Below are 26,587 nucleotides of genomic sequence, written 5' to 3'. Positions count from 1 at the left end.
AGCCTCGTGGTGTAAGGGAGTTCTAAGATTTTGACCAGAAACAGCAAAAGAATGGCAATATATTTCCAAGTCAGGATGGTGAGTGACTTGGAGGGGAACTTTCATACATATGCTGCCCTTGTCCTTCTAGATATAGCAGTCATGGGTTTTGGAAGGTACTGCCTAAGGAGTGGTGGTGAGTTCGTGCAGTGCATCTTGTAGATGGTACACTGCTGTCACTGTGCATCGATGGCAGAGGAAGTGAATGTTTGTGGAAGAGGTGCCAGTCAAGCAGGCCATTTTATCCTGGATGTTGTCAAACTTCCAGTGTTGTTAGAGCTGTACTCATCTAGTTAAGAGGAGACTATTCCATCACACTTCTGACTTACAGTTTGTAGACAGGCTCTGAGGAGTCAGGAGATGAGTTACATGCTGCAGGATTCTCAGCCTTTGATCTTCTCTTGTAGCCACAGTATTTATATGGCTTGTCCAGTTCAGTCTCTGATCAATGGTAACCCCCAGGATTTTGATAATGGGAGATTCAGCAATGGTAATAACATTGAATGCTAAGGGGCAATGGTTACATTCTCTTTTGTTGGAGATGGTCATTGAGTGGAACATGGGTGGCGCAAATGTTACTTGCCAGCCCAAGCCTGGATATTGTCCAAGTTGTGCTGCACCTGAGTCATAGTGAACGGTACCAAACATTGTGCAATTACCAGAAAACATCTCCACTTTGACCTTATGATGAAAGGAAGGTCGTTGATGAAGCAGCCGAAAAAGGTTGAGCATAGGAACAACTCCTGAAGTGATGTCCTGGAACGGAGATGATCAACTTCCAAACACCACACTCATCCTCCCTTGTGTCAGGCATGAATGACACCAACCAGCAGAGGGCTTTCCTACCGATTCTCAGACTCCAGTTTTGCTAGGGCTCCTTGATGCCACACTTGGTCACATGCTGCCTTGATGTCAAGGGTAGCTACTCTCGCCACTGGAATCCAGCTCTTTTGTCCATGTTTGAACCAAGGTTGTAATGCAGTCATGAATGATCCAAACTGAGCATCAGTGAGCAGGTTATTGCTAAATAAGTACTGCTTGATAGTAATATTTAATAAAACCCTTCCATCGCTTTACTGCTCGAGAAGAGATCGATGGGGCAGTAATTTGTTGGATTTTACATGTCCTGCTTTTTTTGTACATGACATACCTGAGTAATTTTCCACATTGCCACGCAGATGCTGTGTCACAACTGTACTGAAACAGTTTGGCTAGGGGCATGGCAAGTGTCGGAGCACAAATCGTGCTGGAATCTTGTCAGGGCCCATAGCCTTTGCAGAATCCCAGCACCTTCAGCCATTTGTCATCACATGAAGTGAATCGAATTGGCTGAAGATTGGCACCTGTGATGCTGGGGACCTCCAGAGGAGGCCGAAATGGACCATTCACATAGGTCTTCAGGCTGAAGGTTGTTGCAAATGCGTCAACCACTTGCACTGATGTGCTCGGCACCTCCATCATCAAGGATGGGGATATTTACGGAGCCTTCTTCACTAGTGAGTTGTTTAATTGTCCATCATCATTTACGGCTGGATGTGGCAGAGCTGCAGGACTTAGATCTGATTCACTGGTTGCTAAATTGCTTATCTCAATTACTTGCTGTTTATATTGTTTGGCACAAAATGAGTCCTGTGTTGTAGCTTCACAAGGCTAACACCTCATTTTTTTCTTAGGAATGTTCCTGGCACTCCCTTACTCTTAATTGAAAGAATTTAAATAACAGTGCTTTTCAGTTCTTCCTGCCAAAGTGGCACATTATATCTGCCCAATTTTTGCCCACTCATTTAACCGATCTATAGCCCTTGGTTGACGTTTTGTATCTTCTGCAGTTGGTTTTCTTATTTATCTATCACAGCAAATCTGGGTACAACAGAGTCAATCCCTTCACCCAAGACATTAATATAGATTGTAAATTATTCAAGCCCAGCAGCAACTTAGCTGCAAATTCTGGAACACCCACCACCACCCCCAAACCTTCCTGCCTCTCTTCTGCTTCCATTAGGCATTCATTAAAAATTACTTCCTCAGCCAGTTTTGTCAAGCACTTCATGATGCGTTACTATGTTAAAGGCATAATATATATGCAAGCTGTGGTAGCCGTACAGAATTAAAGTGCAAAGCTAAAATTAGAATACATTACCTTTTTCTCAAGACATTCTGCAAATTTCAACTGTTTTAGGAGTTTCTTCTGTTTGTTGCTGAAACGGTTGTCTTGCTCTGCACTAGTTCCCTATAAAAGAAACAAAAATTACTAAGTACAGCATCTTAGATATTGTGAAATTACATTTTAAATAGGATGACAACATTATTCCGCCTGCCAATAACAGACTGTCGGAAATTAAGAACGGGATCTTACTGAAAAAGCACAAGCCATTTTTGTGCATAATTGTCCATTAAACATTCCATGAAAAATTAAGTCTGGTGATTCAAAGTATTGGCACTCTTTTAATGATATTAGAATTATTAATGCAATGCTTTTCAATCATTCTGGCTAAAAACTCATTTCTACATGTAGACAATTGCTGGCAAGTTTTAAAAATGGTGAACTTAAAATTCAGTACACTTTTCTTTTGCTTTCATTTTTCTCACTCCTAATCCAAATTCCTTTCCTTCCCTACTTCACCCGTTTGACTCCAACTCACCCACTGTAATTTATCCTCCACCATTTTTTCCATTTCTCAGGCCTTCAAACTCATTGGTTAAGGAGGTGGACAGCTTGTTCCACCATTCAGAGATGCTAGATGCCTTTACTACACTCACCACAATGCTCATTTGTCCAGCAAGCTACAGCACAAACGTTCTGAGCTGAAGGATGCAGGAAAACTAAGACATGTACGAGATGCCTTGTGTCAGCAAGATACAGCCCAATATAATGATCATAACTCTTAAGGCATCAAAATACCAGAGAACAGATTCAGGCAGCTAACCAATAAAACAAACTAATGTAACCATTCATTTTTACACCACAGTTCAAATAAACTTACAGAAACATCAGCTGATTTATTAAACTATAACATATAAAAATTTAGAAGCATGACTGAACCCTCATGCAGATTTCATAACCTAAAGCTTTTGGGGCTAATAGTGAATGAACTTGGCAAAATACCAAATTAGGTCAAATAACATCATGAAAGTTGGTGAAAGCCTGGCATATTTCTGGGGCAACATTTTTCCACAAGGAATTGGTAACTTCCAGACAGCAATTCAATAAACTCAAAGCATAAATGCTAGACTTTTCCTTTATAATAACATCCACAATGGTATAAAAGCAACCATGGTTTGTAATCGATGCTGTTAAGTGATAACCCATAATTGTTAGTATATAACTAACATTTTTACACAAAGTTACTAAATTGTGGGTAGAGATCACAAGTTTCGAAGTTCTATTTCAAATGTAAATATTGTATAGTTCTAGTTTTATAGGCTGATCAACTCATCTGTGTTTATTTGAAATCATTAGAGACAAATTTAGGATACAAAATCATTGGCCTTTATCGCGAGGGATGGAGTATAAAAGCAGGGAGGTCTTGCTGCAAACGTACAGGGTACTGGTGAGGCCACACCTGGAGTACCGTGTACAATTTTGGTCCCCTTATTTAAGAAAGGACATATTGGCTTTGGAGGGGGTGCAGAGAAGGTTCACCAGGTTGATTCTGGAAATAAGGGGGTTAGCTTATGAGGAGAGATTGAGTAGACTGGGCCTGTACTCATTGGAGTTTAGAAGGTTGAGGGGAGATTTTATAGAGACATATAAGATAATGAAGGGGCTAGACAGGGTAGAAGCAGCGAGGTTATTTCCACTTAAAATGGAAACAAGAACTGGGGGCACAGCCTCAAAATACGGGGGAGACAATTTAGAACAGAGTTGAGGAGGAACTTCTTCTCCCAGACGGTAGTGAAACTTTGGAATTCTCTGCCCATTGAAGTAGGGGCTACCTCGTTGAATGTGTTTATGTCACAGATAGATAGATTGTTGATCAATAAGGGAATTAAGGGTTATGGGGAGCAGGTGGGCAAGTGGAACTGAACCACTATCAGATCAGCGATGATCATATTGAATGGTGGAGCAGGCTCGAGGGGCTAGACGGCCTACTCCTGCTCCTATTTCTTCTGTTCTTATACAAGCATGTTTATCTAAATCCAAATGCAAACATGTTTCAAACTGCATGAAATAATGCTTTAAAACTGATATGATAGTGAGATTCTTACTCTCGATGTAAGGTTTCGTAGTCTGAGCATTTTACATGGAAAAGGAAGATTGAAGGAAGAGAATGTCTAAGTGTTAGATTCTCATCAAACACTGTTCAAGGAGTCCAACTGCTGTCATGATGATTTGAAGTGCATAATTCTGCAAAAATACACCTGTTATAAGGCTGCAAGGTAACCAAGATGGCCACAGACCAGTTACTGCAGATACAATGGAACCTGTCTTAGATTAGCTTGTTCACTTCACAAAATCATAAAGCTCAGAAGGAGGAGCCCTGCTGTTTGAAAAGGGCTATCAAATTAGCATCCCCTCCCCCCCCAACACACACACACACACACTTTTCCTACTCTCCTTCGTGCATTTATCCAATTTCCTTCTTAAAATTATAGAAATCTTTCACAACCCTTTCAAGCAGTACCTTCCAGATCATACCTCACTGGGTAAAACAGATTCTCAGCTTGCTGTGTAAAATAAATTCTCACCTCGCCTCAGATTCTTTTGGCAAATTACGTTAAATTTGCATTTACATTGCTTCTAGGTGCCATTGGCACAAACTTTTCATTGGGATTTCAAGGGAAATAATCAGGAAGATGCATACCAGGGAAATGTTTCAATTAAACTTAATAGTTGGAGCATTTGTATTCTTCCATAGGAAATGCACCTTATATATGGATTTTAAATGTATGGCTTGAAAACAGGCAATATTCAGTAGCAATCACTGCTTCACTGAATAAATTGAACCAGACAAACACCAAGCACGTCTCATAACCTTTGGCATTGATAACAGATGCTACACTAAGTTGAACACAGCTGAGAAATGATATCGTCCTGAACTGCAACAGAAATCTTAAATTATTCAAAGTGAAATGCTAAGCTATTCTGTTTGTGACACATCGATTTGTTTTGCCTTTGATTGTACTTCAAAAAGTAACTGCTAGTTGTAGAAACTGTATTTTGCTCAGACCTTAATATCTTTTTGGCAAGGAGTTATGAATTCTTGCCAGTCACTGTTTTATATACAAAATGAGCCAGTTGTCGCACAGATGGACCCAATCTCAAATCATTATCAATGCACCAATGAATTGCAGCTTCTTTTTATTCATTCTCCCTATTACAATTTTATCTCCTGCTTTCCCAAAGTATTATTCTTGCTCAAATACACTTCCATGAGGTACTGGCAGTACTCTGATAGCTTAACCAGATGTACATTCATTAGCTGTGAACCTAGACAATATCAGCAAACCATTGCACTATAGAATGGAACACAACCATGCTGAATCCTTTCCCTGTACATGACTGCACACAAACTTTCCAACACTGAGTCACTGAATATTGATCAGAAATGGGAACCAATCTCCACCCAGACCAAGAGGCCTGGAGCTAATGATACGTTGAATGCTGCCGTTATCAGGTCAGCCAGTGTAGCAGAAAGGGGAGTCACAAGACCTGTTTGCATTTGCTAATGACAACATGCAGCCATGTCTATCTAAACAGTTAGATTTTTGGATGGCACTTCTCTGAACTAATTTTCATTTTCTAGACATCTCTAGATATTAAGAGCTCTAGATTCATGTTCCTGATCCTAGTTTGGGGAACATGGTAGATTTTTTTGTTCAAAGAGAACACCAATGTTGAATGATTGCACATTTGCAAGATCTGGCATCCTATCTTGGTATGTAACATTCCTAAGTCAGGTGTTCCGTAAGATGGATATGACTGCACTCCATCCAAATATGACTGCATGTATCTATCCAAATTCTTGTCAGATTTTTTCCCCACCTACAGACATCTAAAAACTTGCAAATTAATTTTGTTATATAATTTTGTTATAGAAGACCTCACATAGTAGAATAAAAACTATGCAACCGTCTAGCTACCAAGTTTTCCAGAGCTCCTCTAGATGTCATCTACAACTATGCTTCCAAACTAAAGATCAATCGTAAGTTTTTCCCCTTCAAAAGGTTCCATCTAGTATTCAACCAACAACAACTGACACCATATAGGCCTCGAATTCATGACCTTCAGATTGAAGGTACGCTCTCTACTACACGCTAATGAAATATAAATAGTAATACAAAGCCAATATAACAAAGACAAATTAGATCTTCTGTCCTATCTGGTTTCATTCCACACGGCCTTGCTCAATGTTGCTCCATCGTGGAATTCAAATTGAAATATTAATACGTAATGTTTGAAGGACCAAGTTGAAAATACCAGAATTCCTCCTCTTTTCTCCCCCTGACCTAAGATACTAACTGGGATAAAGTTACAGAAAAAATTCAACACCTTATCTGACAAACTATTAATTTGTACACAAGTCTCAACAACATGTTCTAGCCCACAGGAAACAACAAAACATCCAAACAATAGCACTGCCCAAATTATGGAAGCTAAGGCCAATTATAACACTATCAAAGATCATTAAAGGAAATGGGATCAAAGCTGAGATAATCTTGGTTGGCATTATTCACTTACTTAGTGGACCAATTTGTTGAGTCATTGGGAAGCTCTTCAAATGAAACAGTTTTGTACATTTTTAAACATGTGGTTTAGAAGGTTAAAACAAAGTTATTTTGCTCTACTGATGGGATAAAAATGTGCAAAACAAGCAAGTTATCAATGTTACAGCACGGTAACAAGATTACATGGATGCAGAAAATATTTGACAATTTCCAATAAATTGAGGCAGCACAATTTGAAAAAATTAGCTTCAAATTGAAATCAGCACTCAATGAAAACTGAAAAAGCAGCATGACAATGTAAATTAAACTTCCACATGGTAACAGTGCGAGTCAGTTTCCAATGACTTTGTATCCACGAAATGAGGATTTGACAAAGGCAATAGGATGAAACATCACCTCTGTCTGTAAGGTGCCTTAAACAAATGACCGAAACAGATAGTCCAATACTTGTGCTTGTGGGTTTACGGCATAACATATTGATAAACCTAATCAGCAAAGTTTCAAGGATAGCTAGTATAGGAAATGGAACATCAAAAAGTCTAGAATTCAATGGAGAGCTCTCGTTTCTTGCCTGAGCTCTACTTGAGATAAGAACAATAAGCTGAATGTACAAAGGTGCTTCATTCATTATTGTAATAAAAGATTATTCCTTCCCCAAAATAAGATTTCTATCTTATTCTTGTGATTTAACAATTCCCAGGTTGGTCAAACCTTTCTGAATTCTGAAACAACATTCATCAAACTGTCAGAGCCTAAATAAACATTCAAACATACCCACTGTCTCTTCATATTGAGTAAAAACAGTTGTAGATGCAAATTATATTCACTACTTCCACATATGTAGAGGTCTTCTATGACTGCTAACCAGCTTAGTTAGAATTTTCTTTTGCTTAAAAACTGCTGGCAAGAAATAGAGCATCATATAAGATTCTAATTTAAACCATGATCTAAATGTCCCAAAAGGCAAGATTTGCACAGAAACAATACCATCTTTACAGAAAATAAGGTCACAGTAACCCAGAAGAACTACCAGTAATAACGGTAAGAAGGATGCAATAAAGAATATATAAACTGCAGTGAAGTTATAGGGCTAAAATCAAATCAAAAACTTAATATTTCATTACATATAAATATAAAATCCAGCTCAAAAAATCCTAACTTTCATCATTGAAAAGAATTATAATAGCTAATGGCAATAGCCATTAAATAAATAAGCCATAAAATAAATCTGAATGACATATTGTTAAGATTGCTAATATGCCATCAAACAAGAGAACATTTAATGAGTCTTCACTAAAGGAATAATCCATATACCTGCATTCAAAACTAATTTACTACCAAAATATTAATCACACAATACCATGCATTTTTATACATAACAATCAACTGTATTACCATTTTACAACACACTGCCTAAACAGCTCACTGTTATAATAAGGGCATTTAAAAGAAAATATATATTCAGTATATAAATTATAGAGGATACCTTATGGTTAATGCTGTCTTGTAATCTGATCAGTGGAAGAGAAAGGAATTCTGATTAATAAGAAGCCAGAACAACAAACCTCAAACTATCCTCTGAATTTTGATTCACAAAACTGAACTTAAAAATTAAGTGGATTGCCACTTTTTATTGAGCAGTTTGAAGTGAACACCAATGACTTAGGGAAAAAATGTCAGAAAGTCATTGCAATAAAAAATGCAATTGCTACACATGAAATATGCTAGATATTATATAGGTACATAGGAGTGAGTTAAAGGCTACAAATATTGTCTCAACATTTCTATTAACGTTTATAAACTTCAGTCTTTCAGTTTAAGATATAGGGCCAGATTTTACCTAACAAATGAATGAATGACCAAAATACAATGGGTGGTATTGCACCAATCCACAAAAGTCAAGAAGTTCTAAATGCAGTTGCAGTCCTACTCTAATTTCAGCTAAAATAGAAGTGTGCATGATAAATGTGTTGAGGTTCACAAAAGCTGGTTAAAAATGTTTACAAAAAATCCTCTGGTGAAGCCCAACGCAAACTGGAGGAGCACCACCTCATCGTCCATTTGGGCATGTTACAGCTGTCTGGATTCAAGATTGAGTTCAACAACTTTATACTGCGACTTTGCTCCTCCATCTTAACATTTTTCAGATTATATCCAAACATTTGTTGTCCCAAAGCAAACCATCTGCTCCCCCATCAGCACCACTAGGCATCTGCCATTTGTTCTTAAGTTTGCTACATCTTTGCTACAATCTTTTCTAGCTCCCAGTAATTGTTGACCATCACTCTGCTCAAGCTACTCCACCCCTTCTTATTTCGTATGTAATCAAACACTTTTCTCCCTCCCATCAACTCTGAAGAATCATACGGACTCAAAACATTAACTGTTTTCTCTCCTTACAGACACTGCCAGATCTGCTGAGTACCTCCAACATTCTCTGATATTGTTTCAGAATCCAGCATCCATAGTATTTTGTTTTTAATTAAAGAAAATCACGTTCAGGACTGTGATCCACAGACTGCCGCTGAAAGAAAGCTGCCGGTGTACCTAGTAATATGACACACAATTGATGATGCCCTAATAATATTTGAGGCACTAATCGAGACAACATGGACTAGTATATGAAGACATTCATCGAGAATTTGCATCATAGCATGGCTCACTAACTGGAGTGGGAATAGAGAAGACTTGGCGAATATCAGCATACAATGAACAAAACATAAATCAACTCACGAAGATTTGGAACAAGTCTTGGGTGTAAGTGTTGCATGTCCCTTTCAACATACAATGTGACAATGCAATTAAAATGACTAACAATGTGAAGGCAGAACAAATCTATAATGGATATGCTTTATATTACACTGGCCAGACCACACATGAATACGTTATTCACAAAAAGGATACAGTTGCATTAGACACAAGCAATACAATCCACCAACATTAATGAGATAATACATTACAACAGATTAGAGAAGTTCAACATTTACAAACTAAAAAGGTAGCAGTGGGTGAACTGTTGCTGTCCAGTTCTACCTTTCTGAACTATTTCGGTCATAGAAACCTACTGTGCAGGAGGCCATATGACCCATCAAGTCTGCACCAACCGCAATCCCTCCCATAACCCCAAGCATTTACTCTAGCTAGTTTACCTGACACTAAGGGACAATTTAACATGGCCAATCCACCTAACCCACACATGTTGGATTGTGGGAGGAAACCCATGCAGACACAGGGAGAATGTGCAAACTCCACAGACAGCAACCCAAACTGGAAATTGAACTCAGGTCCCTGGCGCTGAGGCAGGAGAGCTAATCACTGGGCTACCTCGCCACCTAATACTTGAGCTGTCAACCTCAATCAGTTCCACTTTCCTCTAGTTAAATCCTGAAGGACCAAAGCTATCAACTGTGGTCCCTGCCACAAACTGCACCATCATCAATTCCACACGCTTCCCCTCCCCACTTCAAAATGAACTACATGACAATTCCAGCATAATCCCACTTCTTTACCACCAAAAAGACCACTACTTACATAAGAACATGAGAAAAAGCTATTCAGTTTCTTGTACCCATGCAAATTAGATCACAAAATTTGGTGCAAAAGGTCATTTGGCCCATCATTTGGCTCCATTTTACCCAGCTTCATTCCATATCTGATATCTAACAAATACACATCAATGTGTCTTGAAAATTGCAATTTATCCAGTATCCACAGCCAGTTCCAGGTTAGCACTACATAGCGTGAAAACATGTAATTTCATTCCTAAATGGCCTTAATTTTAAATTATGCTCTCTCATTCTAGACTGCTTAATTAGAAAACAGTTTTTTTGTATCTACCTTCCAAAATCTCAATCATTTTAGGTACCCTAATTATATCAGCCCTTATCCCAAACTCAAAAAAAACTTACCTATTTTGCTTACTTACCTATTATGCGTTTCATAACCTCAGGACACCCTTAAAGTAACATTTAAATGTAGGAAACGTAGTAATTTGTGCACAGCAAGGTCTCACAAATAGTAATGAGAATGACCAGATAATCTGCTTTAGTTATGTTGACTGAGGGATACATAATAACCTGGATAATTTATGCCCACTCGAGGGGACAAGTGAGAATTCAGTTTAATGCTTCACTAAAAGATGACACGTCTGACAATATAGCAATCCATCAGTATGCACTGAAGTATCAGACTTGATTACATATCAAATTTGCAGCGACACTCGAACGCAAAAATCCTTATAAACACACAGCCAAGAACGCTACCAACTGAGTCACGGCAAACTCAAAGAAATACAAGCCATATTCATGCAATCTATTCTCAATTTAACTAGTTAAGCCCTGATACCCTGGCAAATTTGCATCATACTTGCACCAAGGCAAATTTGTCCTTCCTGAAACATCGCACCAAAAGGTAACAGTACTCTAGATGGGATCTGACATGGGCATGTACGACTGAAAAATCACACCCTTACTTTTTTGAATTCCACTGGCTATTTTGATGTGTCTTTTGTACCTATGCACTAGCTTTTAGAGATGTGTATACTATTTGCCTTCACTTCTCCAGTTCTTTGTCTCTCAGTATTCAGAAAACATTCTAATTTCTTATTCTCAGAGGCAAAGTGGATGACCTGACATTGCCCCACATCAACGTCCACCTGCCAGTTTTGTCCACTGAAATTGCCCACTAACAACCATGCCCTTTTCATCCCCTAAAGACTTCAGTATTACCATATTCTTGTGGCGGGTCTTATCTTCCATCCACCATAAACTTCAACCTATTCCAAGCTATACTGCCCATATCTATAGTTTTAAAATGTTAACTCTGTTACTCCCTCTACAGATGCTGCCATACTTGGGGATTTCCAGCATGTTCTGTCTTTATTTCATTTTGCCTTTTTGTTACCAGTGGGCACTCATCCATAAATCATGTCCTGTAGAACCCACACTGGCTGAAACGACACATATAAAATTCTCTTTGTGCTTTAACCCCTTAGCTCATCACTTCCCACCTTTAAACTTCGAGCTCTACAATCAACCCCAGACTCAGCTCTACAACCATGCTTTTTTTGGTCAAACCTTTATCTGACCCAGCATTACACTTTTCTTTACACCTCTAATTTACCTTTTTTTTAAAAACACATTCTACATGTGCAAGTTGGTTAACCTAATTAAATATGTCAAATATTAAATACCAGCAAAGCTTTAGATGCAAAATTCATGGATCAGGGAAGGAGGCAATTGTACATTTTGCTAACTCAGACTGTGGCTGTAACCAAGACTGCAAAGTTTTATAATTTTAAAAGAGGTCAAAGGAAACACATAATCGCCTGTAAATTTAAGATTTTGGTCAAAACTTGTTCATCCTTTTTGAAAGCTGAACTATAATACAGATTATAATACAGAAAATACTACAGATGCTGGAGATGAGAACCAATCAACAGAAAATACTGGGAATACTGAACAGATGTCACATCACCTGTGGCAAGGGAAAAACAGGGCTCCAAGCCTGCAACCTTTCATTAGAAACGCAAATAATTTTGAGAAAGTGAGCAGTTAAAAGGACAAAAGGGAAAGTCAGTGATAGGGTAAAGATGAGGACAGAGATGAGGAGAGTTCAGATGACAAGTGTTCTTGGTACAAGACCAAAGTGACTGATAACGTAATATAAAATTAAAGTATGTCGGTGGGGTGGGGGGAATATATAAACTGCAGGATCAGAAATAGCCGCCATCCATAAGTAAATGGGGAAAAACAAAAAAAAAATCAGCAAAAAAAGCCAAAACGGAAGTAAAGGATATGATCTAAAGTTGTTGAACTGTGTTGTGAGGGTTGCAAAGTTCCCAGTGTTACTCTGGGCACTCACATAGGTCCTGGCCATGCCTGCCTTGTGTGTAATACAAAGAACGTTCTAGTCCTCTGTAGCCTCCCCACCCCACCTCCCCAAACTTCTTTCATTGATGACTACATCAGTGCTGTTTCTCGCTCACACCCAGAATTGGAAAATTTCACTGACTTTCTGCCCAATTTCCACAGTTCTCCCATCTTTCCATTGCCAATATATCAAACTTCTCAATTTCCAATTCTAGAACATTTGTTCTAACCCAGTATTCACTAAAAGCCCACTGACTCCCATTAGGTACCTTAACTACACTTTCTCATATCAGATTCTAATCCAATCTCCCAGTTTCCCTTTGCATCTGTTCCATTTGCACTATCAATATGTCCTTTTTCCTCAACTGAGGATTCCCCTCAATGTTTTGTTTCATTCCATGTACTCCTGTTCTGATGCCTTACCCACTCTCCCAGAACCATGATAGGGTTCCCACTCAGCTTCCACCAACCTATGTTCAATGGATTATCTCTTTCTGCACCATCTCCAAAACATACCATCCCATTCACTCCTATTTAAGCATGCCAAGAGGACTGTTCTCTTGGCAACAGCCTGATCTGCCATTTGAGTCATCTCCATTATGCTCCTCCCTTTATAATAGAAAATGCAACACCCGTCCTTTCACCAAATCCACTCACCATCTGAAGCCCCATACACCTGCCTGGTGATGAACAAATTTACTTGTATTTCTTTCAAATTTAATGTACTGTATTCATGATGCAATCTCTTCTGCGATGAAACCAAGTGCAGTCTGAGGAATCTCTTTGTGAAACTTCTATTATCAATTCACAAGTGGGACCAAATTTTCAATCACTTGTTTTAATTCTCCACCATACTACTTGACCTTTCTTTTCCAGCTTCGTGTCCCAAAAGTTCAAGGAACAGTACCTTATCTTTTGACTGGTCACTTAACCTTTAAGATCATGCATTTTGTCTCCTTTTTTTTATATCTTTATATGCTGTCTTTTGGATTTCATTCATGATCCTGCCAATCACATGTCCCCAGTTACATCTAGTTTCTTTACTTGCCCCATCATTGCATCATGACGACTTTCTTCCCCCTGCCTCATTTGCTAGAAACCTATAACATTTCTCAGCTCTGATGAAAGATCACAGATCTAGAATGTTTCTCTTCACAGCTGCTGCCAGACCTCTTGGAGAGCTTTTATTTCTTCTTAAAGGATTATTTTGTAACAAACTGATGACATAAGATTTTGCCGAAGAAACTTTTACAACTTTCCAGCCTAAAAAGCAAAAATGAATCCTCCAAGACGCGATACCATGATAGAAAGGGACGAATGAGTTTTGGTGTCTCCACGGGTTCAATAAAGTATTGCCATGTGCTCAGTTTCCATTACACACAATTTGTATTCAACACTCAAGCAGGTATTTAAGTGTCTTGTATCTGTAACAGTGGAGCTCGGGGTTTAACAATCGCGTAATGCTCGACTCAGAACAAAGGGAAACTTTGCACAGAATACTGCGACAGGTTGGCGACATTTTACTTCTGGAACTATTTTGAGCTCCACAAAAGGCTACAAAGGAAATCAAAAATCCTGCGTATATTGTAACTCTAACTCACTCCCGTGTACCTGTACCCTACATTAAAGCAACGTTATTACCGATATGAAAATATTTATGAATGTTCTTTGGGGGCTATATCTAGTCACGGGTCTAGTTGAATGTGCATAACTCGTGTAAATTGAGCTGGAAAGTAATTTTCAAGTTACGCTCCCAAGCGAGTTCCACGCTTGCCTGCGGGGCCCACGTTTGAGTCTAACCACACCGCGCTCTAATTTGCGAGCGCGTTGTTACTGAGTTAGACCCCAAGACACATTTAATGTCACCCCCCCAAAAAAAAAGTCAAAATTCACAAAGCACGGGTGAGTTCAAACGGCTCGATTAAGATTCCAGTTAAAACATTTCGGAATCGGATGGCCACTTCGTCAACCTTCGCCTCCACCGCCTGCCGCAGTGGAGTCAATTCCTCGGGAAAATTAAAGCCGCCCCCTTCCTCCGCTTTTATCCCCAACTAAAGTTTCAATATAAAGCCCCCTAGTCATGCCCGGGGTGAAATAAATTAATTAATTAATTTAGACTGAGCGGATGAGTTGGGGAGGCGAAAACAAAATCTTACAGCACGGTTCCCCCCAAACGCCTGCCTGCCACCCGCCGCCATTTTCATTCCCGCTCGGTTGCTAAGGCCGAATCCGCAGCTTTGTGTGTTCGAGGCAGAAAGACCCGAGTTTTATGCGTTTAAAACACCGGAACAGATCCGCCGGTCCCCTCTGAAGTGTTTTGGCCACCGCTACAACGGAGGAACTTGCTAGTCGTGCTCAAGAGCAGGACTTCACTTGACCGCTGCTTTACTTACGCGGAAAAACCCCGCGTCCATCTTGTCTGTCTGTGGAGGGGCTGTCTGAGCGCTCACTTCCGGTCTACCCGCCCGCTTCTCGGGGGGCTTCCGGCGCACGGAAATGGCCGAGAGCGCGCGGCCCGAGTGACGGAAATGGCCGAAGCCGCGCCGCCCGCGTGACGGAAATGGCCGAAGACGCGCGGTGTCCTCGTGACGGAAATGGTCGAGGACGCGCCACCCGAGTGACGGAAATGGCCGAGCTCTGTGTGCGTTGAGGAGTGCTGACGCGGTCAGTCACTATCGTTAATATTTGCTTACACAGTCACATACGGCATCCATTTGTTGATTTAGTTAGCGAAAAGAAACAAGCAACCCATTTTAGAAATGCCACAGCAGCTTGACAATAACTATATTCAGCTGCGTTGGCCGAGCTAAATTCTCCTATAGTGTACCCGAACAGGCGCAGGAGCGTGGCGACCAGGAGATTTTCACTGTAACTTCATTGCAGTGTTAATGTAAGACTACTTGTGACGCTCATAAATAAACTTTAAACTTGAGGTGCTGCTTCCCATGGCATTAATTTAAAATAAAATCTATTATAGTTTTTTTTACTTCAGAGGGTGTTGGTATTGCTAGCTGGGGTGTCATGATGTGGAGTTGCCGGTGTTGGACTTGGGTAAACACAGTAAGAAGTCTCACAACGCCATTTGTTTTAAGATTTGTTTTTGCATGCCCAGCTCATCCGTTCAGTCTAAATTAATTAATTAATTTCACCCCAGGCATAACTAGGTGGTGAAATTAATTAATATTGAAACTTTAGTTCTGAATAAAACTGGAGCAAGGAGGAAGGGGGGGGCTTTAATTTTAATTTAATTTTAATCTGGTGTTGTGAGGCTTCTTACTGTTGCTAGTTGGGCCAGCGCTTATTACCCCTCCCTAATTGCTCCTGAATTGCGTGGCCATTCCTGAGGGTATTTAAGAGTCAGCCACATTGCTGTGGCTCTGGAGATACATGTAGGCCAAACCAAATAAGGATGGCAGATTTCCTTCCCTAAAGGAGGTGAGTGAACCTGATGGGTTTTTCCGACAATCATTTCATGATGATCAGAAGATTCCAGATTTTTTTTCTACTGATTTCAAATTCCACCATTTGCCATGGTGGGATTATGAACCCAGGTGCCCAGAGCATTACTAGTCCAGCGAAAATACCAATACACCATTGTCTCCCCTATAGTCCTAAAAAACACATGTTTAAGTAGACTTGACATTCACCTCACCATCTAACTGTTGTGGCTATCAGAGCAGGTCAAAGGTTAGGAATCCCATGGCAAATACCTCACCTCCTGACTCCCCAAAGTCTGTTCACCATCTACTTTTTTAAAAGTTTATATATTACTGTCACAAGTAGGCTTACATTAGCATTGCAATGAAGTTACTGTGAAAATCCCCTTGTTGCCACACTCCAGCACCAGTTCAGATACACTGAGGGAGAATTCAGCATGGCCACTGCACTGAACCAGCGTGTCTCTCAGACTGTGAGAGGAAACTGGAGCACTTGGAGAAAACTCACAGAGAATGTGCAAACTCTGCACAGACAGTGACGCAAGCCAGGAATCGAACCCAGAGCCCTGGCGTGTTGAGACAGCAGTACTAAAACACTGTGCCACCGTACCACTCTACAAGACACAAGTCAGGCGTGCGATGGAATACTCTCCACTTACCTGGATGAGTGCAACTCCATCAACACTCAAGAAGCCCAACACCATCCAGGACAAGGCAGCTCCCTTGACCTGCACCCACAAACATTCACTCCCTCAATATTCAGCTGATGAACAGTGGCAGCTGTGTGTACCATTTATAAGATGCACTGCAGGAACTCGTCTAGATTCCTTTGGCAACGCCTTCAAACCCATGACCACTGCCATCTGGAAGGACAAGGACAGCAAATACCTGGGATCACCACTATGTGAAAGTTTCCCTGCAAGTGACTCACCATACTGACTTGAAATTATACCGCCAATCCTTAACTGTCGCAGGGTCAAAATGCTGGAACTCCCTCCCTAACAACACTGTGGATGTACCTACACCACTTGGACTGCAGTGCTCAAGAAGGCAGCTCACCACTACCTTCTTAAGGGCAATTAAGAATGGGCAACAAATGCTGGCCTAGCCAATGGCGATCATACAAAAAACAAACAAACAAAGAACAATACAGCACAGAAACAGGCCGTTCGGCCCTCCAAGCCTGCACCGATCATGTGATTCTAACTAGACCATCCGTGTGTATCCCTCTATTCCCAGTTCTGCTCATGTTCCATTAATGAATTTTTAAAAATCTGAAGCACAGGTACATGGCTAAAAAAAATTATTAGCATTTATATGACAGTTTTAAAAATCATGAAACATCTCAAAACACTTCATAGTTAACTAAGTACTTTTGAAGTGCAGTCGCTGTTGTAATATAGAAAACACAGCAGCCAATTTGCTCACAGCAAACTCTCACCAACAGTAATGTGATGTGACCAGGAAATCTGTTTTTGTGATGTTGACTGAGGAATAAATGTTGGTCAGGACATCATGGCTAGCTCTTCTTCAAAATAATGCCATGGGATATTTTATATCCCCGTGAGAGAGCAGACAGGCCATCAGATTAATGTTTCATGTGAAAGACAGTACTTGCTACAGCGCTGCACTCCTGCAATACCTGGAATGTCAGCCTTGATGTTTATACACAAGCCCTGGACTGAGACTTAAACCCATAACCTTCTCATTCAGGTGGTAAGAGTGCGACCAACTGAGCCATTGCTCACACAACCGCTGGGATTTTACTTGGAGACCTCAGCCAACCCTGGAAACCACAGATGGGATTTTCTGACCCTACTCATCTGGAAAATCCCGCCTGAGGTCATTGGAACTTGTATGGTCTGCTCCCAGGGAATCATATTGGGTGGGACAGGCAAACTTCACCCCACAATTCAGTTTTAGACAGTTCATGAAGTACCAACCAATATCAATGAATTGCATTATAAAGCAAGTTAAATACAGTGAAACATCCCAAGGTGCTTCACGGGAGTGTTGTCAACCAAAATTTGACATCATATCAAATGATGGTCAGACAATTGATCAAAGACTTGGTCAAAGAAGTGGATTATAAGGAGCATTGTAAAAGAGGACAGAAATGTTTATAGAGGGACAAAGCAACTGAAGGAGACAACATTTGTTGGCTCTAAATTTGTAGCTTAAATGTCTATTGACTGTAGGATGGAGGAAAGAATTGGAAAATACTGAGATCCTGGAAAAGTTCAGGTTTGCACTCTTGGAGGGCTCTTAAGTGGAAACTGACACTGTTACTTCTGCTTTATTCGTGTAAAATTGGTGCAACAACAGCCAATACCAGGGCCCATTGTCCTGCACACACCTGAAGGATTATTAAAAGATGTTCAATCCAATGTTTTGTCAGGATATTTTTCCACACTTCCTGAGCAGTGACCTAAAAACTGGGAGCGGGCATACAGAACCCTTTGAGTCTGCTCCACAATTCAATAAAATCATGGCTGTGACATCCTGTCTACCCCCAGTAACTTTTCACCCCTGTGTTTATCAATAATCTATTTACCTCTGCCTTGAAAACATTCAAAGACTCGTCTGTTGAGGAAGGGAGTTTCAAAGACTCAGTACCTTCTGAGAGAAAAAAAGTTCTTCTCATCTCCGTCTTAAATGGGTGCCCTTATTTTTAAACAGTGGCCCCCTAGATCTAAATCCTCCCACAAGGGGAAACATCCCCTCCACATCCACCCTGTCAAGATCCCTCAGGATATTTTATGTTTCAATTATTTCTTACCCTTCTCAACTCCAGTGGATGCAAGCCTAACCTGTCCTCGTAAGATAACATGCCCAATCCAGGTGTTAGTCTAGTAAACCTTCTCTGAACTACTTCTAAAACATTTACATCCTTCCTTCAATAAGGCAACCAATACTATATACAGTACTCTAGATGTGGTCTCAGCAGTGTCCTGTACAACTGAAGCATAACCTCCCCACTTTGGTATTCAGTTCCCTTCACAATAAGTGATAATTGTTGAACTTTTCTAATTACTTGCTGTATGTGTATACTAGCCTTTTGTGATTCAAGCACTTTGATACCAAGATTGCTCTGAGCCTCAGAACTCTGCAATTTTTCACCATTTAAACATAGATAATTAGAAAATAGGAGCAGGAGTAGGGCCATCCGGCCCTTTGAGCCTGCTCTGCCATTCATCATCATCATGGCTGATCATCCAAATCAGTAATATGCTCCCACTTTACCCTCATAACCTTTGATCCCTTTACCCTCAAGAGCTATATCTAGCTCCTTCTTGAAAACAAATAATGTTTTGGCCACAGCTGCTTTCTGTAGTAGTGAATTTCACAGGCTCATCACTCTTTGGCTGAAGAAATTTCTCCTCATCTCAGTCCTAAATGGTTGACCCTATATCCTCAGACTGTAACCCCTGGTTTGGACTTCCCGCCATCGGGAAAAAGCTTCCTGCATCTTCCCTGTCTAGTCGTGTTAGAATTTCATAGGTTTCTATGAGATCCTCCCTCATTCTTCTAAATTCCTGCATGTATAATCCTAACCAATTCAATTTCATCCTCGTACGTCAGTCCACCACCCCAAGAATCAGTCTGGTACACTTTGCTGTACTCCCTCCATAACAAGGATATCCCTCCTCAGATAAGGAGATCAAACTGCACACAGTATTCTGAGTGTGGTCTCACCAAGGCCCTGTGTAACTGCACCAATTATTCCTGCTCCTGAACTCAAATCCTCTCACTATGAAGGCATAACATAATATTTGCCTTCTTCATTGGCTCCTGCACTTGCATGCTTATGTTCAGTGACTGGTGTAGAAGGAAGAAGGTGGAAGAAAGTATGTCCTGGGTGCATGGGATCCTCGATTATGCTAGCTTCTTTTCTGATGCAGCAGGAAGTGTATATGGAATCAATAGATGGGGAAGTTGGTTTGTGTGATGGACTTGGTAAAGCTCACAACCCTTTGTAATTTCTTTTGATTTTGGTCAGAGCAGGAGCCACACGAAGCTTTGGTTTTTCTATAAAAATTGGTGAGAGTCATAATGGACATGCTGAATTTCTTTAGCCTCTTGAGAAAATAGAGGCATTGGTGGACTGTCTTAACCACTATGTCAGTGTGGAGGGACCAGGACAAGTTGTTGATGATCTGGACACCTAAAAACATAAAGCTGTCAACCATTTCTACTTCATCACCATTGGTGTAGACAGGGGCATGTCCTCCATTAAGCTTCCTGAAGTCAATGACTATCTCTTTCATTGATATTGAGGGAGAGATTATTGTCATCGCACCATTTCACCAGATTCTCTATCCCTTTCCTGTACTTCATCTCGTTATCGTTCAAGATCCGACCCACAATGGTTGTGTCATCAGCAAACTTGAAAATGGAGTGAGCGGTGAAGACTCAAGACCTGCTTGTAGTTTCAGTTTTTAAATTTAATCCAATTCAATCAAATCAAGTCCAATTCAGAGTCTCACCAAGTTGACACATTCCCGATCCAAGCTGACAAGACAGGGTTCTCACCTCCTGTCTTGGGCTTGATCTACATGATCCAAGCTGATTGGAGTAGGCATTGCACCTCCTCCAAGGCTTGATCTCATTTGCATCTTAGTCAAAAGGCCGAGATGCCGCTTTTAAATTTGCTTCAAATGAAGCTAAAACGTAACCTAATGGCTTCAACCAAGTACAGCATGTTGATACTACACTTGATCTTAGCCAAAAGACTGAGCTTGTAGTTTCATGTTTTTCCTACAAGACCAGGAGCAGCAAGTCCAGCCTTTTAAACAACCTGCCACCATAGCAGGCAGCATCTATGGCCGTCACTGCCCTCTTTTCAGGAGTGGACAGCCCAATCCTTGTTAACGCACGCGGCCCGCCCCTCCTCCACTCCGCCATCCCCAGGCACCTTTTCCCAAGTCAGCTTTGTGGAGTTGGGAATTTTCTTGACACCATGCTCCAGAATGGGGACCAAAAATCCAGGCCTTAATTGGCATGCCAATTTTGCAAATCTCTGTCAGAAGTGATTAGTTGATTCCCAGTTGACCCACCAGAGGGAACTACAGAACAGACATAATAAACAACGCTTGATTTTCAAGCTAGAATACCAACTCGTCTACATTTGCATTGCATCAGTCATGAGCAGTAAAACGGGAGGTTCCTGTGAGCAACTGCGTTAAACCTAGCAGTGTGGGGAAATGAGCATGGTACCCACCCTTAGGCTGATCAATTATATATATCTGTTATATATATATGTATATATACCTGTTAGGACTTGCATTCCAACCATTATCTTATAATTGAGTCTGTGTCTACATATGTCCTGTTTGTGAACCAAATCACCAAAGGGGCAGCACTCCGAAAGCCTCTATTACCAAATAAACCTATTGGACTTTAACCTGGTGTTGTGAGACTTCCTAATCATATACAGCAGCTGTCTCCCAACATTAATGCTTATTAATAACACATTGAGTTTACAGTGCTGTTTCAATTGTACAACTCACACAGGCAGATGGGAGAGAGCTATAATTTTTCTATGGAAGGGATGCTGAGCCCATACTCTCCAACCATGAGAATGCTGGTGGGGCTCAATTTCTGGCGAAACCTGAAATTTGCGAATCTCACCACGGAGATCGCGATTTCTGATTCTCATCAGCTTTGCTGGTGACATATTCAGGTTCACATCCATCATAGGCCTGATTTGTATTGATTTCTATCATTTAAATCTAATTAAAACCCCCCTTACCAGACTTACTCCCCCCCCAACAAGATTTTCTTATCATGTTAGCAAAGTTAACAGTAACTTCACCCAGACACGAACCTGTCGTGGGGATCTCCCTGGAGTGCAAAGATCACTATAGCCCTTGGCAAAGAGGGATATGGCCAGGCACTGACCCCTCCCCCCCACCCCCCTGGCTAGGGGGCACTTCCCTTGGCACAGGTTGGCATTGCGGGGATTCATCGATTTGTGCTGGTATGGGGGAGGGGGGGCGCTGTTGGATACTGTGAGCGATGGGGATGCCAGTAATGATCAAGGTGAGGAGGTAAGGGGGCGAATACCAGTGATGATCGGGGTAGGGTAAAGGGGCCAATGCTGGGGATGATTGGGGGTAGAGGAGGAGCAGATGCAGGGAAGACCAGAGATACTTCTGTGGTGGAGTTGAGGGGAGATTCATTTATTTTCTGAGATTGAGACGCCTTTTAAAAAGAGTGCCCTGGTCACAGTTGAAATGGTTCCTGGCTTTAAGTATTCCTGCCCCACCAGACTGATGGCTCAAACCCCTCTGACTCTTTTCTTTCTTTGACACTTAAAGTGACAAGATCCGGAGAGAAAACTGCACGTTTACTCACCAGGACTAACACATTACCAAATTCTCATAGGTTTCTGCCCTGTGTCACTGGTCCATGCATCATAGAATCACAGAATCCCTACAGTACAGAAGGAGGCCATTCGAACCATCAAGCTTCCACTGACAACAATCCCACCTGGGCCCTAGCCCCGGAACCCTATGTATTTACCCTGTTAATTCCCCTGATAGTAAGGGACAATTTACCATGGCCAAATCATCCTAACCCGCACATCTTTGAATCACGCCCTACATGTGTACAGATTTTGTCTCCTTATAAGGATGGAAGAAGTACTTGCCATAGGGGGAGTCCAACAATGATTCACCATTGACCACTGGGATAATAGGGTTGTCCTGGAGTGCAACTATATGCTCTGGAATTTAGAAGAGTAAGAAGTGATCACAATGAAATATATACAGTTCTTAGAAGGTTTGAGAGATAAATGCTGAGATGATGTTTCCCTGGCTGGGGTATCTAGCACCAGAGGCCACTGTCTCAGGATAATGCGTTGACCATTTAAAACTGAGACACTGGAGGGATTCTATGAGAAAACACTTTTTTCATTCAAATGGTTCTGAATCTTAGTATTTCTTTATCTCAGAGGGTTGTGTTCAGTTGCAGAATATATTTGAGACGGCAATCAATGGGGGCTATACATTGTCTGGTCTGTGACATCCTGGTCTCGGCAGAATCTAGAATTCCTGGCTTGAAGTGAGTGAATGGTTGGCTGGGTATCGTTTAAATTGGGCGCCTAGACTTTTGACCGCATGAGGAATGTTGGGATGTGACTTCCTGCCCATCCATGCCGCGAGATTCGGTAAACTTCTCATGGATGTACATGTCATGAGATGAATAGTGCAAGATGGTGCATTGTAAGCTGTCACTCTCCCCAAAGGGAATAACTCCCACTTTCCTGCCTTCCACAGAACTTAGAGTCCAGATGGGTAGATTCTGACCCTTGACTCATTAGTGAGATTAAATGGTGCATTTTCTCTTAAATACTAAACTGTTCTGTATCGGTTTGGGAGGGGCACCAGAAGAATGCTTGCTTTTACTTCATCATGATGTAGCAAACGCAAGTGACATTATGCATGTTTCAGTGTGGTACATTATATTTGTATCATAGTCACATGTAATGTTTCTAAACTCATAAAGAGTTTGCTTTTGGTGAAAACAATGTCCCTATAAAGCTGCATGTTTGTGGTGACATGCGTTTACTTCAGAAGAAGTTAATACCAGAGTCTTATAAGACCAGTGCAATAATTGGTCTCTGTGCAGTTTGGACAACATTTAACTAGAAACGGGAATAGAATAATACCCTGCAGTATATAGAGACTGAGTACAAAGTCTGCTCAGGAATCGGTACAACTGAACTAATTTTTCATAATGAAGTTCTGCAGATTTTTGAAACATTTGGTGCTTCCAGAGTTCTTTCAAGTTACTAAAGAGAGTGGTGTGGCATGTGCTGAAACTTCATCCTGAACTCAAGAGATTCTCTGTGTACCACTGGCTTCCAGATATGGTTGTGGTGGTAAGCATGCACCTCGGGCTAAAGCATGACAGAAAATGTGAATAGTGATGACACAGAAGTGGATTAACCACTGGAAGAGGGAGGAGGAGGAGGAGGCATGAGTTTCTTCAAGTTGACTAAGCTGACAAATTGACCAGTGTCCAAAAGAATATAGAGATCAGATAAAGGGATATAGAGATTTCAGCTTGATCACGTAAGTTAATTGAGCATAATGACCTCAAATAGGAAGTTTATCCAATATCTGGAACTGGCTTCCATTTCAGGAATGATAATGTTCCAATCATTAGTTGTTGTAAGATTTACCATCCATATTGAGGGTCTGGTGTTGGGAAGTCTAGGTGGAATCACTGACTCTGCTAGCAAGATAAGCCTATCAAATGCAAATGACGTCCCATTTGTTTCTTTCTGAAATGGGGCTGGACAGTCTGAGGTGTGACACGCATCTGATAGCAGCTTCGCAGGTATAATGAGTTTTGATGTATGAGTATCCTGGCCTTGTGATTACAAAGGGTTTGTACAATGAGGTGTGAGGTTCCCCAGCTTAGAAAACAAGGGGGTGATTCTCCCATTCCAACGTGCACGTTTTTTGGCATGTCGGGATGGGAGAATCGCAAGTCAGCCATTTCGCGGGATTTGCACGTGCATTTCAGACACATACGCATCTCCCACAGCCAGAGGACAGGCGCAGTCGGGACCTCGCTGGAAAGTAATTTAAATCTTCTAAAAATGTATTTAAAGTTTACTTTAAATGTGATTATTGGGACTGGCATGGAATTCTCCAGGCCCAATAGCATCTCCCGCTTGGTAGGGTTTAAAGTAGCTCCCCACTTGCAGGGAACTAGCAGGAGACCTTGCTGGAGTGAAGGGAGGAATTGGGGCCCCTAGGGGTTTGGGCAGTGGGGGGTGGTGCCCCCTGGGTATGGGCACCCTGGCAGTGCCAGCCTGTACACCCAGCACTGCCCAAGGGTCAATGTGCCCCTGCCCAGGGGGCACCTTGGCACTGCCCACTGGCCACCGGGCAGTGCCAAGGGGGCAAGGACAAGGGTAGTACCTATTGTGGGTGGGACCTGGGGGCGATCGATGGGGGTGGGGAGGGTCCTACTACACTCTGCACTGTGATCGGTTGGGGCTGGAGGGAGGCCAGCAATCGGGATAGGCTGTGGGGAGGATGTGGTCTGCTGGGGGGGGTCTGCCTTCCGGGGGCTGTTCTGCTGAGGTGGGGGAGGTGTGGTAGTTGCCACTGCTGGGATAGGGGAATCGCCGTTGCTGGGGGGGGAGGGTTGGACATCAGGGTGCTTCAGGACAGGGGGGTGGGGTGGAGTTGGGGCTGGCCTGGGAATTGTTGTGGGGGCCACGGTCAGGTTGTGAGGGTAGGGGTGGCTGAAGGGCAGCACTGTGGGGGTCCCGGGCTGGCCAGCAAATGGAGAGACGGACAGATCGGGACGACTGCACATGCGCAGAGGCCTGCAACTGTCACACCCCGGCGTGAATAGGCCCCGCCCCAAGCTTTTAATGACATTCATGATTGTGGCCTCAGCATCGCAGAGTGGGGAGATTTGGTTCTGAAGTTGAACTGAATAAACAGTCATGATTTAGGCCAGTTTTCTTGCCAATTCAGCATTTTTGGGAGAATAACGCCCCCCCCCCCCCCAAATGTTTTGTTCTTGTAACTTCTGGGAATGGTTCCCAGACTAACTTTGTATTCATGTGACTCATAGCAGCCATCTGCCTTGTTCAACATTTGATATCCATTTCTAAAAAATGGTCAAAAGGGTAAAGTTTTGAACATACAATGTTGGAGTTACTCTCATGTCATAGGAACCCAACGACAACAAAAAGGAGACCCAGTTCACCTGTTCCGGTGTTGCTGTTTGAGGACTGTTGCTCAGGGCATCTGACTGGTGGTAAGAGGAAGGCAGTGCCATTTGCCTATCTCTCTACTGTCCGTTACACAATTTTTGGGACTCTTGTCTGGGCACGTTCTCGCCATGTGTGTGTGGGTTTCCTCTGGGTGCTCCAGTTTCCTTCAAAGATGTGCAGGTTAGGTTGATTGGCCATGCTAAATTGCCCTTTAGTGTCCTGGGATGTGTAGGTTAAAGGGATTAGCGGGGTAAATATGTGGGGTTATGAGGATAGGGCCTGGGTGGGATTGTTGTCAGCGCAGATTCAAAGAGCCAAATGGCCTCCTTCTGCACGGTAGCGTTACTATGATTCTGTGTGCAGAATTAGGTGCCATGTTGTCCTACATACAACTAGTTATAATCATTTGGCTGAGAAACACTGGGGTGTCTAGAGGACATCAAATAACCCAATATATATTTTCCCAAAGTAAGAACTCAGTTTACTATCACATCAAGGAGAGGACACCTTCAACAATGCACCTCTCCCTCAGTGCTACACTGGAGTGTCAACCTTAATTCTGAACTCAAATTCATGGGCGAAATTTTACAACCCAAGTCCGGAAAATTCCGCTCAAGATCAATAGACCTTCCTATGAGATTTCCCATTCCTGCCGAAAGCAACACCCTTTCTGTGACGGGTTCGCCGGCATTGGGACAGGCGCGCCGTGCAAAACGCAACAGTCATCGACAGGACTGGAAGATCCCATCGGTGGCCAATGGTGAACTATGCCTCTGCCGCTGGAAAATCCCACCCGCTAAGTCTCAAAATAGCCAGTTGTACACAAT

General features: G+C 41.8%; 1 protein-coding gene across 4 annotated transcripts in view; it reads right to left on the bottom strand.

The window, feature by feature from the left end:
• Positions 1 to 15,041, bottom strand: part of srrm1 (serine/arginine repetitive matrix 1) — a 48,023-nt gene extending 32,982 nt beyond the window's left edge. For all 4 annotated transcript variants that reach the window (XM_080211645.1, XM_080211647.1, XM_080211646.1 and 1 more), the window contains exons 1-2: positions 14,972 to 15,041; positions 2,180 to 2,269 (exon numbers count right to left, since the gene is read on the bottom strand). In XM_080211645.1, the coding sequence (XP_080067771.1) occupies positions 2,180 to 2,269; positions 14,972 to 14,992 (111 nt within the window). In that variant the 5' untranslated portion in view covers positions 14,993 to 15,041. The remainder of the gene's footprint in view (positions 1 to 2,179; positions 2,270 to 14,971) is intronic.
• Between the last annotated feature and the right edge of the window lie 11,546 nt (positions 15,042 to 26,587).

Source organism: Carcharhinus amblyrhynchos, chromosome 24, assembly GCF_965287045.1.
Source record: "Carcharhinus amblyrhynchos chromosome 24, sCarAmb.v2.hapA, whole genome shotgun sequence".
Lineage (NCBI taxonomy): Eukaryota > Metazoa > Chordata > Chondrichthyes > Carcharhiniformes > Carcharhinidae > Carcharhinus > Carcharhinus amblyrhynchos.
This window is presented reverse-complemented; position numbering and strand designations above follow the sequence as displayed.